This window comes from Etheostoma cragini, chromosome 6 (assembly GCF_013103735.1).
Source record: "Etheostoma cragini isolate CJK2018 chromosome 6, CSU_Ecrag_1.0, whole genome shotgun sequence".
NCBI classification, from domain to species: domain Eukaryota; kingdom Metazoa; phylum Chordata; class Actinopteri; order Perciformes; family Percidae; genus Etheostoma; species Etheostoma cragini.
The window spans coordinates 14,463,751-14,479,166 of NC_048412.1; the positions used below are offsets into that span (position 1 = coordinate 14,463,751).

Here is a 15,416-nt window from a genome sequence, read left to right on the forward strand (position 1 = left end):
AACTCATATTGTGAAATAATACCTGCCTTTGTCACAGCTCTATCCTATTACCCTACGAGATGGGCAGGATACACATACAGAGGGGGTTCCACTATCTCATCTGTCTTCATTAAAAGCAGCGCGCCACTGGGGGAATAGGAAAATCAACATAGACAGTGCTGCTAATTTATGTATTCATCATTGTTGTTACATGGGAAGCTTTGTTTGTTGCTGTTCCCCATGCCCAGTGAAGCTACTCACCAGGCTGATTAACACACCAGCCAGTTCTTTATCGGAAATGGTTTTATTTAAATATAAATATGTGTACAAAGGTACAAGCAACGATAGCTCATTTTTAGCAAATAAAAGTCTTAATACATTATTAAAGAATAAACAAACAAATGGCAATTAGTTGTGTTCCAAAAAAGCATAGAAACTGCATTCAATGATTGATGAACAACTTGGAGAAGAAAATCTGGGAACTCAAATAAATCAACCAAGATCGATACATAGGTATATAAAGGTACTTTACAATAGAGCAGCTTACACGCTGTACATTAAGGCTTATATAAAATATAAAAATAAAGACAAGCGATGATGTTTGCCTCCTTACTTTTAGTGGCATTTGTTCTCTCATCAGGCTGCCTGGGAACAGCTTTTTAGACAAATGGCAGTACAGGCGTCCATACTGAAACATCCAGGAAGTGGAATGCATGTGGTTCAGGTGCAGAAACCAATGTCTCAATTATGAAATGGACATGAATATAAATGCTGAAGATTTCACTAGACACATCATTGGCATGCAACAGAGAGAAAGTATGGGCTCAGCCATTTGTACAGATACTTAGTGGTTTAGGGTAGTACTGTTTCTTGTAAACATTGAGACAGTTTGATTGAGTTGTGAAACTTGAGTGTATGGTCCACATTAGGACAGCCTTACACGTCTTTCCCCACCTGAGCCTGCTGAAGATGACGCTGCATTCAAGTTTAATTCAAGTTCAAGATTGCCGCCATTTTCCAAACCACCACTTTTGATTGTTCTGGTCATAGCCTCCTCTTCATTTTACAATCAGAAAACAGTACCAGGGGTAGGACAGGAGTAATTAGCCTCGGCGCCAGTTCTCCACTAAACAATTAACACCATCTTTGGGTTTTTATGGCCTTACCTTGTCCATCTTGGTACAACACACAGCATACAATAATGGCTAAAATACACATTCTCTTTTTATCTCCTTCTTTTACCACCAGTAAGCAACACAGCTACGTCCAACATGTTTGGGTTGTTATCAGAAGAAGGTATAGGAATACAGCTCAAGCCAGAAGTATTCCACCACTGATTCAACTTTTCATACAGTATAGTTCCTGTAGCACTTGTTGGTCAGTAGAGCTAGCCTGTTGTGCGGAATAGTTTGTCTGTCTCTGGATGTGGAAAGCTCAGTCTTTCGTGGATGATAGTGACACAAATGTGCTTAGAATTCCTTTCGCATGCCAACAAAACACCAAATGACAGCCAGCAATAAGGGGCTCATCTGTTTTTTTTCCTCAAATACTTCTTCATTTGTAAGATCTTCTTTTAAAGTATTTTAGAGGTGATGATTGACATAAAGTAAACTCTGAGAGGCAAGTAAACATTTTGGTTACCCAAATTTGAGAAATGCATTTGATGTATTTTCTAATTGGCCCTTTGCACTGACAGAATATCTTCACAGGTTTGGGTGGTCATCATGTAGAGATAACCTGGTGAGGTATCACACTGTAATCATGTTTGACTTGAACATCACAATCTGCTGAATTCTCCAGCTCAGGAGCTCTACGGTTAGCAATATTGTAGATCACGCCATCCATCACAACAAATAAAGGTTGGTTATCCCATAACCCCCATAAACCATATGGCTACCTCCAAGCCTATCCTTGAAGGACCGTCCGAGTAAAGTAAGTCTCTGTTCATGTTAGTCCTGCCACACTTGTATGTGGAGGTGACAATGGTTATCTACTCACTGCTCCTGTACTCCTTTTTTTCCAGTTCATTGGTCCAATCAAACATGCGTCTGCATACGCTGTGAAGGACGGCCATAGTCAGACTGCTGGGAGGATACTTGCGAGGAAGCATAAGAGAAGCGAGACGAGCTGGACACCTTGCTGGCCTGATCTGATTGGTCATACCCATCCACCTTTTCGTAGGAAGCGGGCTTAACGTAGCTGGTGAAGGCGCGACCATAGGTAGCAGGGAGGTAGGCAGAGCCACTGTAGAGGGGATCAGTGGGATAAATGCTGGCCGGCTGGGTGGGCTGTTGCTGGGCAGCTTGCTGCTGTTCATATGCGGTTCTGCCTGCTGTGGTAGTTGCATATCGTTGGGAGAAGTCATAGGCACGAGGCTGGGTGCTATGCTGACCATACATGGGGCTGGGGGAGGGCAGCTGTGATGGAGTGTAGACTGGCCGAGTGTTGGGCACATATTCAGAGAATCCACTGCTGCGGATATGCCGGTCTTCATGGCCACGGACATTGTAGTAGCCATTGGTGGGGTCCTATGAGAAGATCAAAGAAAAATGAATCATAAATTTAGCATAGTTCAGTATTACATATCATTGATGAAAATAATGCATTCTGGGTTATTTCAGTATTTTCAGTTTTACCTTGATGTCCGATCTCTCATCCTCCTCCTCTTCCAGGAGGTCGCTGTGTTCTGTGCGCGATGTTCCAGGAGACTCGCTGCTGTTCGGTGCCTGAAGGAAGACCAAGCATTTCTGAAGAATTACAAAGATGAGCAAGACCTTACTTGAATAAGAACTGAACAAAGTCTGATCATTCCATTACATTGTTAATGTGAAGTTTACCAAACCATCAACAGACACGGCATACAAAGATACTGGACAAAGAAATTTACCATGGGCTCTTTGACATCCTCTTCATCATCGTTGCCACGTGTTGCGTTGTGATCACTGTGAACAATCTGAACTCTGATGTCACTCTTGGAAAGACGAGTGCACCTTTTACCTGTGTGGATTGAAAAGAAGAAAAGCTTTACTTGACATCACCGGGCAGACTTGTACATCAAAATTGACGATCAACAATTCTATATAAAGAGGAACTATGCAGTTTTTTGTTTTGTTTTTTAGCTTAATTTACCTTAACTGAACCGCTTTGGAGTCATTTCTATGGCTGTATGACTTTTTTCGAGTTTTTTTTCGAGAATGGTGGTTGTCTTGCTTCTGCCTAGTGCATGTGTGTGGAAAACCACCCTTTTTAACTTTTGCAGCCTCCCAAAGCGTCAGGTAGTATCGCGTGATATCAGGTCTCGTGATGTAACGAATTGATTCACGCCGTTACACACATACGTCCAGTGATAGAGTTTTTCACACTGTTGTCATGGCTGAGTCGACAAAAAAGAAGCAGAAAGCATTGTCGGAGGAACATAGAAAGAGGAAACGGCAGAATGACCGAGCGAGGAGTCAGACACAAGTAAAGATCGGCGCTGCCTAATATTTTTTTCCGAAGCTGTAGGGAGAGCTCTAGAGAGAAACCTGTGATCAAAATGTAAAGAAATGGCCAAAACTGCATAGCACTCCTTTAATCACAGAGTGAAACAGCAGAAAAACTGAACAAAATCTGTTCAATTTTCAGCTTACAAAAGACAAAGACTTTAATCTATTTGATTTGAAGAATTGGCTGTTGACCATGTTGCCCATACTAACCGTTGAGCTCACCTTTGCCTGTGTGCCTGCAGCAGAGGGAGACCAGAGTGATGACACAGATGAGCAGGACACAGCCTCCACCTACTGCTCCACCAATAATTATCAACATAGGCAGGGCTTCTGTAACAAGAATAGTAATAGAAGAAAAGGGTGGCGTAGAGGGGTGGGGGTGGATGATTGTCAAGAGAAGGGGAGGGATGAAATGAGAGAAAGTAGAACATCAGATCAGAGCAAAAATAAAGTAAGAGATCCATTCATTTGTCTTGCTAATCCTAGAAACGTCAGAGCCTACATAAATTCATCTGTTGTAAGCCCCGGCCTGCTCACAGCTAGCGTATGCTTATGGAGACAATCTGGCATCCCACAGCCTGGCTATTGTCTTTAATCTCTCTGAAAGAAGGGTAACCAGGCCTGACATGCAATGAAGCACCAGACAGTAATCTAATTAGAGATTCCAGGAGATACCGCTGCCTATTTCTCCCGAGACCCCATTCGGCTACGTTGATGTAAATTATTGGCGAGGACCTTATTTTTGGTGTCTACTTCAACAAAGGCTTCCAACAGCATCACTGTTGTAGTACTACTGCTTAATTTTAAGATCACTTACAGGGGCTGCAGCCTGAGATGCTGAACTTGGCTCTGAGACAGTGATAGAGAATATGAATCCAACTGCAAACGCATGTGGCTTCCTCTAATTGACTTTTGTCCCCAAATCAATATCTATGTTATGGGGCAAACATATTCATTAAAGGAACCATCTGCTGATTAAATCATATCGATTTAGAGGAGTATAATTAAGATAAGCACAAGACCGCAGCGCTGCTTTCACCTAATCTGGCCCCCTTTACAGCAAGGATTGAAAGTATCCCTATAACTTTTGCAGAGGGCTCTGGTGGGGATTGTAACTCTTGTCAGTGTGTACCTTGCTCCTTCAGGGTGACCAGGGCAGTGCCGGTGCCAAAGCGGTTCCATGCTGTGCAGTTGTAGCGCATCTCAAAATCCTGCACCAGCGTCTCAGACAGCACCAGGGAAGACATGACTCCATGGTCGCTGGTTACTGTCTGCACTGAATAACGACCGGTGGTACCAGAGGACAGGCTCATGTCTCCAAAGGTCCACACCTGTTGAGAGGAGCAGAAGAAAAGGCAACAGGGGGTAAGTCAATTTTTTGTGAAAAATTCCTCACTGCAAAGCAGAGAGGCCTGCCCAGCTGTTTATCCTTAGATCCTGGCCTGCCATTGACTGAACACCAGTTTCTCTTTCTGTTCTTTTTTTGCTGCCGACCTCGAAGGTGCTTCGTGGCTGACACAGCTCACACGCTCATGTTTAAGCTGCCTCCTACGTCTGCCCTGCAGGTGAGGCCTGAGGAGGGTTAGGTAGCTGCACTATGAAATAACGCTCCTCTCTGTTGTCTCTAGTGCAGGGCCAGCAGGGCACCTGTCTCTCACTCCTCCTCACACCCTAATTATCCTTTTTCAGCCCAGCGTACATTCAGCAGTTCAACAGGGTCAGCCGAGTGATGCCTCTTGGGCTGCTAATTGAATGCGGTTTGGCTGAAACCTGCAGGAAGCCAGTCTCCCACAGCTCCCCCAACTCGACTGTCTCTACAGTCAATGTCGGTGCAATTACAGCTGTGAATATGTGTGTGTGTATGTTAGCGTGTGAGGTGGGGATGTGTTGGTGCAAAAAGGTGTGAAGGTGAGGTTAGGGGTAAAGCTACACTGTCATGTGGCAGTGGCAAGGAGAAACATGGAGTATGTGAGCTCCCAAGTATAAGTGAACAGCGCACAACAGAAATAAAAGGGCTCACTTACAATCTTATCAGGCGGGGGGCTGCTTCCCACTCGGCACTCCAGCTTGCCCTTGGAGTGCTTGACAGCATGCTGCGTGGCGTCCGCTGTGATGATAGGTGGGCCTGATGCGAGGAAGAAAGAGTGTGAGCAGAGAAATGAAAAACTAAAAGAATATTTTGCAATATTGACCACTGCCAAATTGGCAAATACTAATTTTGACGCTACTTATTCAACACATCAGTCCAAACATTACAAGCCAACCATGTGTACTGAAAAAAACCCTCACCATTTACAGTTAGAGTGACATCCCTTTCTGCAACTCCAATCCGGGGCACGATGGCCTTGCAGGTGTATGTTCCAGCATCCTCCTGGGTAACAGCCTTCAGCTGCAAGGTGTTGCCATTACTGAGCACCTAGTGAGGAATCCAGAGAGACAAGTCAGACGTGTCTGAGAGAGAGAAGGAGTGAGAAAGAGCGAGGCGGTGGGGAGACAAGGCAGACAAAGAAAACCGGGACCTGTATCAGTGGCCCACTCATTGTAGAAGCAGCACAGAGGTGGGCTGACCAATATAACAAATGCTGGTGGATTGAGTTTAATTTCATTGTGAAGAGCTTTAATCACAGCATTAAGCACTCCAGCCACCGCTGAGTGACCGTGCTGCTGGGGAGATTGTTGTAATTAAACAGTGGGGACAGAACAGAGCGCACTATGGTGTGAGTGGGCCCTAGCCTTTGGAGCTGCTACACTCACTCACTCCTCAGCACATTGATCCTGTTATTCCATCAAGCTGTGATTAATCCATTTACCCCCATTCCCCTCCCTCCATCCCTCTCTACGCTCACTCTCACTCTCTCCATTTTTTTTTTTTTTTATTTCAACACACTTATGGAGTAACCCAATTAATCCATTACTCGTGGCTTTTTGAGGGCCAGTGGGTGGATTAGAAAAATGCCTGTGCTTTTCCCTCAGAGGGGCTGAAAGTGTTTACTCTTTGAGATGACAGCATTGCTTATGCCATCCTGCAGCATTCTTTTTAGGGGTGTTTTCTCCAACATTGCCTCAGAAATGATATTAGTCGCCCTGAAAGGGGCTCCTATGGGATGTCCCCACTGATGGTGTGCACTAAAAGATTTTCACCAGGACGATGTAAAGTTAAGGTGGAAATATCCCATTTGTTCCACCAACAAAACTGACTTTGGGAAAATGAATACTCAAGTGCAGTCTGGCCTTTTTTATGTCTAAGAGGCAGAAATATCTGCTCTAAAAGTATTAATTATGTTATTTAGAACCACATCAAGGCGCATTGATTGATAGATTGATGGATTGGTTAGAGTTATGACAGCATGTCATGTGCCCTGATGATGCTGTATGAATCTGTAAATGGACAGACAGCTTTCTGCCAGAGTCTTTAGGCCTCAGGGAGCAAGAGAGAGGAGGTGTTGAAGATTCAGCCTCAAATGTTTTGGGGAAATGTGTGAGAAATTCATGCCTCAAGGCCATGTGTTAATGTTTCTCTCTGGGGGAATGGTGTTGAAGGGTGGTGTTAAGCTTAACCAAAAAGTTGAGGTGGTGACTAGTGATTGTTGCCTTACCACGCTGGAGCCCTGCTTGGTCCAGGCAAGGGTCAGAGGAGGGTTTCCAGTCCATGCACAAGTAAAGGCTGCATCCATCCCGATATCCACTGTCATTGGCTTTGGCTCTGACAGCAGTCTGGGGCCAACTAGGGTGAAGCACAGGCAGCCAGTTCAATAAAAGACTGCTTTTAAAATAAAATATACCCTGAGAAATTCTCTAAATACACAGCATAGCTACACTGTGTCTATTAAACTCACATTGGACATCGACCAGGGTGCTGACATTCGTGCTGCCCACGGAGTTGGACACCTCACAAGATACAGGGTCTGTGAAGTAAGAGTAGTCCACTGTCACCTCAAGGCTGTCCCCATTTGCTTCAGAGATGGGAACTCCTCCTTTCGACCACCTAGGACAGATGAATAATCACATTATACAGTTGCATTAGTTCAGGGAAGGTACTTAATCATGCGTATCAAAGTGGTTATTAGCTGAGTCACAGCTTGTGCCAATCACAATCAAACGCTGCCAATCAAGCAGCCCATTTAACCAAATGAATCTACTAAACACTGAGCACTTGTACTGCTTTTTGTGGATGACATCTTTACTCTGGTTGGAAAGTAGGCAGCATATAATGTCTGGAAGTAGTTGCATATGATTGTGCTGTATCATCATCTTAGACTGCTGGTTCTGCGTGTATGATGGCAGGATCAGAGTAGGAAATTGAAATTAATATGCAGGATGGATACCTGTATCCAGTGATTTCAGGATTGGCCGAAGCAGAGCAGATGAAGAGAACTTTGGCTCCCTCAGTCACAGTCTGGGGCTGGACTGATAGTGTCACTGAAGGAGGGTCTGTGAGAAGGAAAACCTTTATGTTACCAACACGCATTGGATGTAGTAAAATTATTGGAACCATTCACCTTCTAACAGTGCAACATAATCAGATGTGCTTTACAGATTACTGCACATAGCAGGCACACTGCTACAACGTGATATTTTTGTGATCTTAATACCGGGACACTCACGCTGGACATTGATAGTGATCGATGTCTGTCGTCCAGCTGGGGCGGCTGGGTTAAGAACCCTGCAGGTGTAGGTGCGTCCAGAGTCGCTATCCTCAGGGACGATTGGAAGCATGCTGACAGCCGACTCCTTCTTTCCATCCTCCATCAGTGTCTGTAGAGTTGCAAAACAACCGTTAGATGCTGCTTGGCATCTGAGCAGCAGTTGTGAAACTATGCTTTTAAAGTGCAGAACTGAGCATTAGTTCAACGGCGTACACAAGCAAATTGCTCGCCATTTGTGATCGCACCACTTAGGCATATCTCTATGACACTGCAGGTCCTTTTATTTAATGTGTGAGGAGTTAAAATTGCCATTCCGTTCTTTGGCATGGCAGTCAAATCATATATTTTATGATGCAGCAAGGGATATTGTGCTGTTCCCACATTTCTGAGTGTGTTCCCCATCAGCGCTCCTTGTTTGTCATCATCTTTTAAATCTATTTGCTGCTTACAGAAATCAATACGCCTAAGTGAGGAAAGGTGTAGATTTTGAGGATATGGCTCACTGCTTTCTCACTTTCTTTCTCTTTTTTTCACACACACTCAAACACGGAAACAAATTGGGATGGCCAAGGTTCCTGCGTATCAGTTTTTTAGGTGGTGACAGTGAGAAAGAAGTGTCACACATCTTAGAAAGAGAGCAAGGGCAAGTAGAGCCTTTTCCCTGGACAGCCAAATCAATGGATGCAGGCTTTCACTTCCTCAGCCAGACACACAAAAAGCACTTTTATGCTAGATAAAAATCACATCACTCCCTGTCACCACCCCTCACTAGAACAAAGCTTTCTCTGCCTCCAGTCTCATTTCCGAATGTTAGAAATGCTTTTTTCAAATAGCTATCTCAGTAGTTAACTCTGTATTCTTTTTCTGCTATATTCTTCTTTTCTTCTCCTCCCTCCCCCTTCCTATTTGCTTCCCTCCCTTCTCACTGCAGGCTCTCGCCTCCTTAAATGTGTGACGTTTAGTGTCGTTTAGCGTGGTCAGAAAGCATGAAAAATGTGACACTTTCCCAGCCGTGGCTGGCTTACGCTCTGGCACATCCCCATTGTGTTTCTGCATTGTTGTGGGTGATTTCTTCTCTGCAGAAACTCTACTGTATGAAACACTCATGCCTGTCTGAGCTTTGGCATGCTCCAGTTATGCTGTAGTGTCGCTGCATTAGCGAGCAAAAGGGGGGTGGAGGGGGTTAGCGAGTTGAGGGGGGAGGGGGGGTTCGGAGGAGGAGGAGGTAGGTAGGGGGGTCAGGCATGAGTGAAAATGGGAGGGGGACTGCAGAGAGTGAGCGAACAAATTGTGTGAGAGAACGGTGGTGATAGAAAAAAAAGCTGTGAGACCATAGAAAGAAGATGAGAAAAATAAAAAGAGAAATGGAAGAGAAGGAAGAGTGCCATAGCCTAAGAGAAAATATTTCTCTTTTGAATAGCTTTGCATTTTTCTGCCCGCTGTTACGTGTTGTAATATTGTGTAGGTGTTAGAGATTGAATGATGGTTCAATCTGGGCATAGATGTGTTCTCACTGTACCTTGGAATAAATTGAAGTCTCCATGACCTCTCCGTCTCTGTACCAGGTGATCTCAGCAGCAGGTTTGGCTCCTGAGGCTCTGCAGGTGAGATTGTGTGGTGTGTGGGCCTTCAGACGTACAACAGGGCCACCCTCTACCACAGGGTCTGAAGGAGGAACTGTAAAGCAGAACAAACATACCACTCAAAACAAAAAAAAGTCATTACAGCTCCAGGCCAGTACAGAGCCACAAAAAAGTCATACTGTGATCGAGCTCGCTGTTGCTCTTAGTTCAACATCAATATATCGCAACAGCAAAAGAGACAAACAATATCTTCTTATGGCTCTTGTGTTTAACAAGGTGTGGTTTCAGACAGGAGAAAAGACTGAGAACAGTTGTCATTTGGAGGAAAAACAGACTTAACCATATTTATTTCCTTTCTTGGGACTAGCATTATTACTCTATTTGCTCTTACTGTTGCAGAGTGATGTTTCAACTGAATTGCTTATTTGTTCATTTATTTGCATGGTTTCGCACGCACCACTGGCAAGCCAAGCGTGCCACCCCTGATGAAGGCGTCCGTCTCCCCAACCAATATGAGAAGGCGTAAACATGGGGTTTGTACTGGCCTTTCTCGCTCCCTCCACCGAACCAATTTCACTGTGTGTATCTGAATTGTCAGAGGTCCTTCCGCTGCCGCGGCACGGACACTAATGGAATCCGAGTGCTAGGTGATTTTAATTTCCATGCCGATTCCCCTGACTGCACTCCCGCCGTTGACTCCTTTGACTGTGCAGGATTGCTTTGGTCTCATCTGGCCACATTGATTTTCACGCACACACACACACACACACACACACACACACACACACACACACACACACACTCATATGCACAGAACCCCCCCCCCCCTTTAACCGCAGATTCCTGAGCAATTCACCTGATTTCCTGATTTACATTAAATGTAAAAGTGTCAGTTTCATTAACTTTATTCGCTGCTTCCACATGGGTATATGTGTGGCTGTGTGAAACACGCGTGGATGAGCAGTGATATACACGCAGTACACCGCCCCTAGCCCTGATTGGTGCATCTGAACAGGGAGCGGTGGATCTATGCAAATCACATTACAGGCTGTAGTTGGTGCCAGATAAGCCAGATTCTTTTTTTTTATTATTAAATATTACTCTATTATTAATTTTTTACTGTTAAATTAACTGCTTCATGGAGTTATACTCGAACATAGGGTGTGTTTCAGCAAATCTGATACAATATAAGTTTGTTTTACAAGACTGCACCTTTAATGGCATCAGATAGAATCAATGACAACAGGCTCTGTGGGGAAAAGCTTTGCATTGTGTTGTGGCATAAGCTGCAGCATCATGACTGGTTAATTGCTCCCATATTTATGTGTAATATTTGGATATAAGGACAATTTACAAGACAAATAAATTAAGTGATATTCCTTTGCATGCCACCAGATGCCAGCAATGCCTTGCCAATTCCAATTCCCATAAGACCTGGCCCTCGTCCGTCCCCCCCACCCTCCACCTCAGAACGTTTGTGTGAAGAAGTAGATCACTCACATCATGTTAATGTAAAAACCGCCTTGCGGTTGACAAATGTTGCAGCTCACTGTAAAATTTGCCAACTGTGCAGAACCTGACTTTCAAGCAACTACGCAAGTCATTTGTAACTGCAGCAATCATATTATCCTAGACGTCCACAGTCTTGATTATCGCTACTGAGAGCAGACGGGTTTCCTTCTTTTTTCTAGATAAATCTCTTGGCTGAGACTTGCTTGGTTTGAATTATATTCTCCGGACGAGATTTAAACCAGGAAGCTAGATTTGCAATGGTGTTATCTTTGAGTGGTGCAGAAGCCTTTTGATATACTGTTTCTTCGTCTCTGTTAAGTTGTGTTTTAGATGTGATTATATTCTGTGTACGACACGTGTTGTTTGTAGATTTGTCTACACTGGGTTTTGTGATGAAGACAGCCTTGGCACAAGGGCTGGCTGTGAGGATCATGCATGAGCTGTGTATCTTACCTAGTACAGTGAGCTTGGCACGGTGGGAGCGCAATGCCGCCTGTGTAGCCTGACACTCATACACAGCGTCATCCTCCAACTCTACCGAATCGATCAGCAAGCTGTGCTCGCCTGATAGCGGGTCGCCCATTAAGGAATAGCGGGTCCAGCCTGCATGAAGCCAGCACAGAGAATAGAGTCAGAGACAAACAAACTACCCAACAAAAAGCACGTAATGAAAGGACTATAAAATGAACAGACTTGCGCGTTGAACAAAGGCAGGAGAAACGTGGCAAGGCTCTTTAAGGCACAAATGAAAGCAAGCAGCACCTCACTGAGCCAGGCATTGAGCCGTTGTGTTAGCAGAGCAGCGTGAGGCTGGAAATGCAACACGTGAGAAAGGCCGCTGCATGACGAGCCTGTCCTTTAAAGACAGACACAATAAAGATGGGGTGGCTAAGGTCAAGAGGAGGCCTCTCCACCTTCTCTCTAGTCTGCCACACATTTAAATGTCAGTGCATGACAAAAGGCATATGATGTTCTATCTTCCTGCAAGACCCTTAAAATGCTAAACAACAAATTAAAGTTTGGTTTGTGCAGCTGTAGCCGACCCGTCTGCAGAGCATTGTTTTCTAAACATTCATTTGTGTAAAACTTCGCCATTTGACATAGAGAGCCTTGGCTTCTAATGAGACTTGGCATTGATCCCTAAGACAGACGGAGACAGAGAGAGGGCAATAAACACAGACAGCAGAAAGGAAAATGAAAAAAAGAAATAAGGTCAGTGATAATACCTGGTAGGTCTCTCTCTCCACCCAGTGCGAGGCCATCTTTGGTCCATTGTACCATTCCCCGATAACCCACAATGACACAGGGTAGAGTCACTGACTGACCGGATACAACCACCTGGTCCTGGGGCTGCTGGGAGAAGTAGGCTGCTTGGGTGGCTGCTGTGAGAAAAGAAAGAGTAAGCAAGGTAAGTACAAGGTTTTCATGGTGGTAGATGGACAATTCATCCTGAAATTCAAGAAATATCTATAAAATATGTAGGTAGGAATACTGCTAATGGCATTTCAGAGAATGTAATGGCAGAACGTTTCTGCAGTGCCAGCAGAGATGTAGCATGAGAAAAGTGAAACTTGCACTGTAAGGGGTGTGGAAAAAAGTAAGTATGAAAGAGGGCAAACTCCCATGAACTGGTCTGCTCACTCTCTTGTTTTCATGGCACTTGCTTAGAGAGGTGGAGGTGGTGTGTGAAAATATTATTTTTTTACCCTCATAAATGTGGTGTCTAAGAGAAAGAGTCAGCTGCGGCTCATAACTTATTTAACTCTTTCTCAAGACCATATGGTTATGTGCTCGCTGACATGAAGCAAACACACTTCTGGGGAGAAAAATCTGCCAGTGTGGGCAGAGTTAGTGTGCTTTTTGTAAAAATGGATGTTAAACAATCAAAACTCCATTAAAGTTCCCGGGGGACCTATCTGTTTGAGTCTGCTGAAAGTCAGCGGAGACACCTGCCGCTGTTCTGCTGCTGTGTTTAAGTATGGCACACGGTCTCACTGGATTGGCTGGCCTGCCTTCACACGCATACAGAAACGCTCTGTGAATACGGATTCACGGTTCCAACTGTTTGTGCCACTATGCTAAAGATTGAGTATTACAAACCCTACTGGCAGGGTAAGATGGCTAGACCCCAGAGGTAACTAATCTGTAGGGGAAAGGTAAGAAAGAGAGAGAGAGAGAGGCAGTTGGTTGGTTATCTAAGTGGGGTGTCTGTATGAGCCTGGAAGAGGACTTAAAAAACCCTTCCCTCATTATCATTCTCTCTTTCTTTGTTGCTCAGTGAAGAATGGAAGGGAAGGGGGACAGAGGAAGATAAAGAGGGTTCTATTCAGGCAGTGCTAAGCCCCCCCTGAACTGCTTCTCTTGGTGGGAGCGCTTAAACAGACAGGGTTGCCCCCCTCCCAAGCAAAGAAAGCTGCTGAAAGGAGGGCAACATACGGCGGCCAGAGACGCGCTATTGTCCCCTTGTCCCTCTCTTTTAATAGGCCTCTTCATTTCCAATCAATCCTGTTAAATGCAAGTTTAATAGCTTTTCAATAGCAGCTTTTCCCCCCCAGAGGGTAGCTGGGATTTTCTCACTCACACCCCTTTTCTCTTTCTCTATCTCCTTCCCCCCCCTTTTGCACTCCTTTCTCTTAAGTTTTTCTTTCGTTTTGAAAGGGGGGCTTCCGAGTTTGTTGGCAGTGTTTATTCCACACTCAATTATCCACTTCATCTTGGGATGCACCATGGACTGAACCCTGCCCCTCACCTCCCCGCTCCCTTTGCACCCTCCTGTCTCTGACACCCAACTGCACAATTAAAAGCCGCCAAACAGTAAGTTCATCAGGAACGTGAGTTCTCCATGGCTCAAACGGCTGTGGTTCTCAACAACTGCCTCAAAAAAACACTTTTCACATGCGCCCATTATTTCGTACTCTCCATCGGGACCAAAAGAGATGCAAATAGATAGCTGAAAAGAAAAAAAGATCAGAGAACAATGCATGTTAGTTCACCAATAATGTCTCTCTGTACATCATTTTACCAAAGTGTCTGAAAAGCTTATTGAGCTACGGGTGCAAACAGGTAGGCTGTATGTGTGTCACGCACTGTGGATCAAAAGAGGCCAATTTGAGAGCGTCAATGAGAAGTGAAACGTATTCTAGCTCAGGCTATTAGGCATTTAGTGAAGGCTGGCATTTTCCCATCATACCTTCGAAAATGCTGTTTTCACAGTTTGCCTGCCTGGCCCTAACATTCTACCTTTATGAGCTATTGAGCATTTTCCTCCCTTTGCAGAGTGAGTTAGGGATTTTCCTCTTTATACTTGCAACAGTACAAACATTGATTGCAATTAAGTATCTTGCCGAGAGTATCTAAATGTTTACAATGGGTAATCATTCTGTGCATTGGTTGATTGTTTGGATGGATTACATGCACTGAATTGTTTTTCTGTACCTCACCCACATACAATTTATCACGCTCACATATGGCAATTAACGTCACGCACACACACACATTCAAATTCAGGCGTACAAATATAGAGTACAGAGTATGTGCTGTAGCGAATGTCTTCACACCATATGAGTGATTCATTGCTCTCCAGATCCCTTATTGAAAATGCTCAACAGAACATCTCAACTGGCTAATGACTCATGCCAGATTCCTTTAATTCCTCCTTGCTGAATTAGACAATTCGTTGACGGTGTATTAGCAGCTTAATTACATGAATACATTTCTGATGGGGAGAGAGGGAGGAACAGAACCAGACAAAGAAGCAGTGGAGGAGCGGTAGTCAGAAGAAGTAGGGAGCTGGGTGTGAGGAGGCTTGTTCTTGGTGTGCTGCAGTGCCACGTACACACATGCAGGTACACAAGCACCACGGCGCCATCGCTTTTACACAGTTTTGACTCAAATTGAGGAGCCTGTCTGTTGGCTGCAATTGAATCGCATTCGAAAAGAAAGATTTGAATCCCCTTGAAATCCCAACATTTCTGCAGCAGCAGTGAGTTTATTTACCATGACTTCGTGAATGCTACGCAGGTAAACGTGTGCACTGTAGATTAGTTATACCGCATGTGGTGTGCTTAATGTTACTTTAAAGGCAGTTCAATTTTAGATTTACAAGTCCTCATTGCAAAACAAATGCAACATTTACTCTGTTCCTGTGTGTGTGTGTGTGTGTGTGTGTGTGTGTGTGTGTGTGTGTGTGTGTGTGTGTGTGTGTGTGTGTG

The 15,416-nt window shown here is 44.5% G+C and overlaps 1 protein-coding gene across 2 annotated transcripts in view; it reads right to left on the minus strand.

Moving 5' to 3' along the window:
* Nucleotides 1-267: 267 nt before the first annotated feature.
* Nucleotides 268-15,416, minus strand: part of kirrel3l (kirre like nephrin family adhesion molecule 3, like) — a 33,062-nt gene continuing 17,913 nt past the window's right edge. Inside the window, exons 2-15 of one of the 2 annotated variants that reach the window (XM_034875387.1) lie at nucleotides 12,432-12,587; nucleotides 11,659-11,808; nucleotides 9,630-9,787; nucleotides 8,069-8,219; nucleotides 7,790-7,895; nucleotides 7,301-7,449; nucleotides 7,061-7,188; nucleotides 5,754-5,880; nucleotides 5,489-5,589; nucleotides 4,597-4,795; nucleotides 3,675-3,794; nucleotides 2,867-2,976; nucleotides 2,616-2,705; nucleotides 268-2,507 (exon numbers count right to left, since the gene is read on the minus strand). In XM_034875387.1, the coding sequence (XP_034731278.1) occupies nucleotides 2,016-2,507; nucleotides 2,616-2,705; nucleotides 2,867-2,976; nucleotides 3,675-3,794; nucleotides 4,597-4,795; nucleotides 5,489-5,589; nucleotides 5,754-5,880; nucleotides 7,061-7,188; nucleotides 7,301-7,449; nucleotides 7,790-7,895; nucleotides 8,069-8,219; nucleotides 9,630-9,787; nucleotides 11,659-11,808; nucleotides 12,432-12,587 (2,237 nt within the window). In that variant the 3' untranslated portion in view covers nucleotides 268-2,015. The remainder of the gene's footprint in view (nucleotides 2,508-2,615; nucleotides 2,706-2,866; nucleotides 2,977-3,674; nucleotides 3,795-4,596; nucleotides 4,796-5,488; nucleotides 5,590-5,753; nucleotides 5,881-7,060; nucleotides 7,189-7,300; nucleotides 7,450-7,789; nucleotides 7,896-8,068; nucleotides 8,220-9,629; nucleotides 9,788-11,658; nucleotides 11,809-12,431; nucleotides 12,588-15,416) is intronic. The other variant, XM_034875388.1, reaches the window with a different exon arrangement.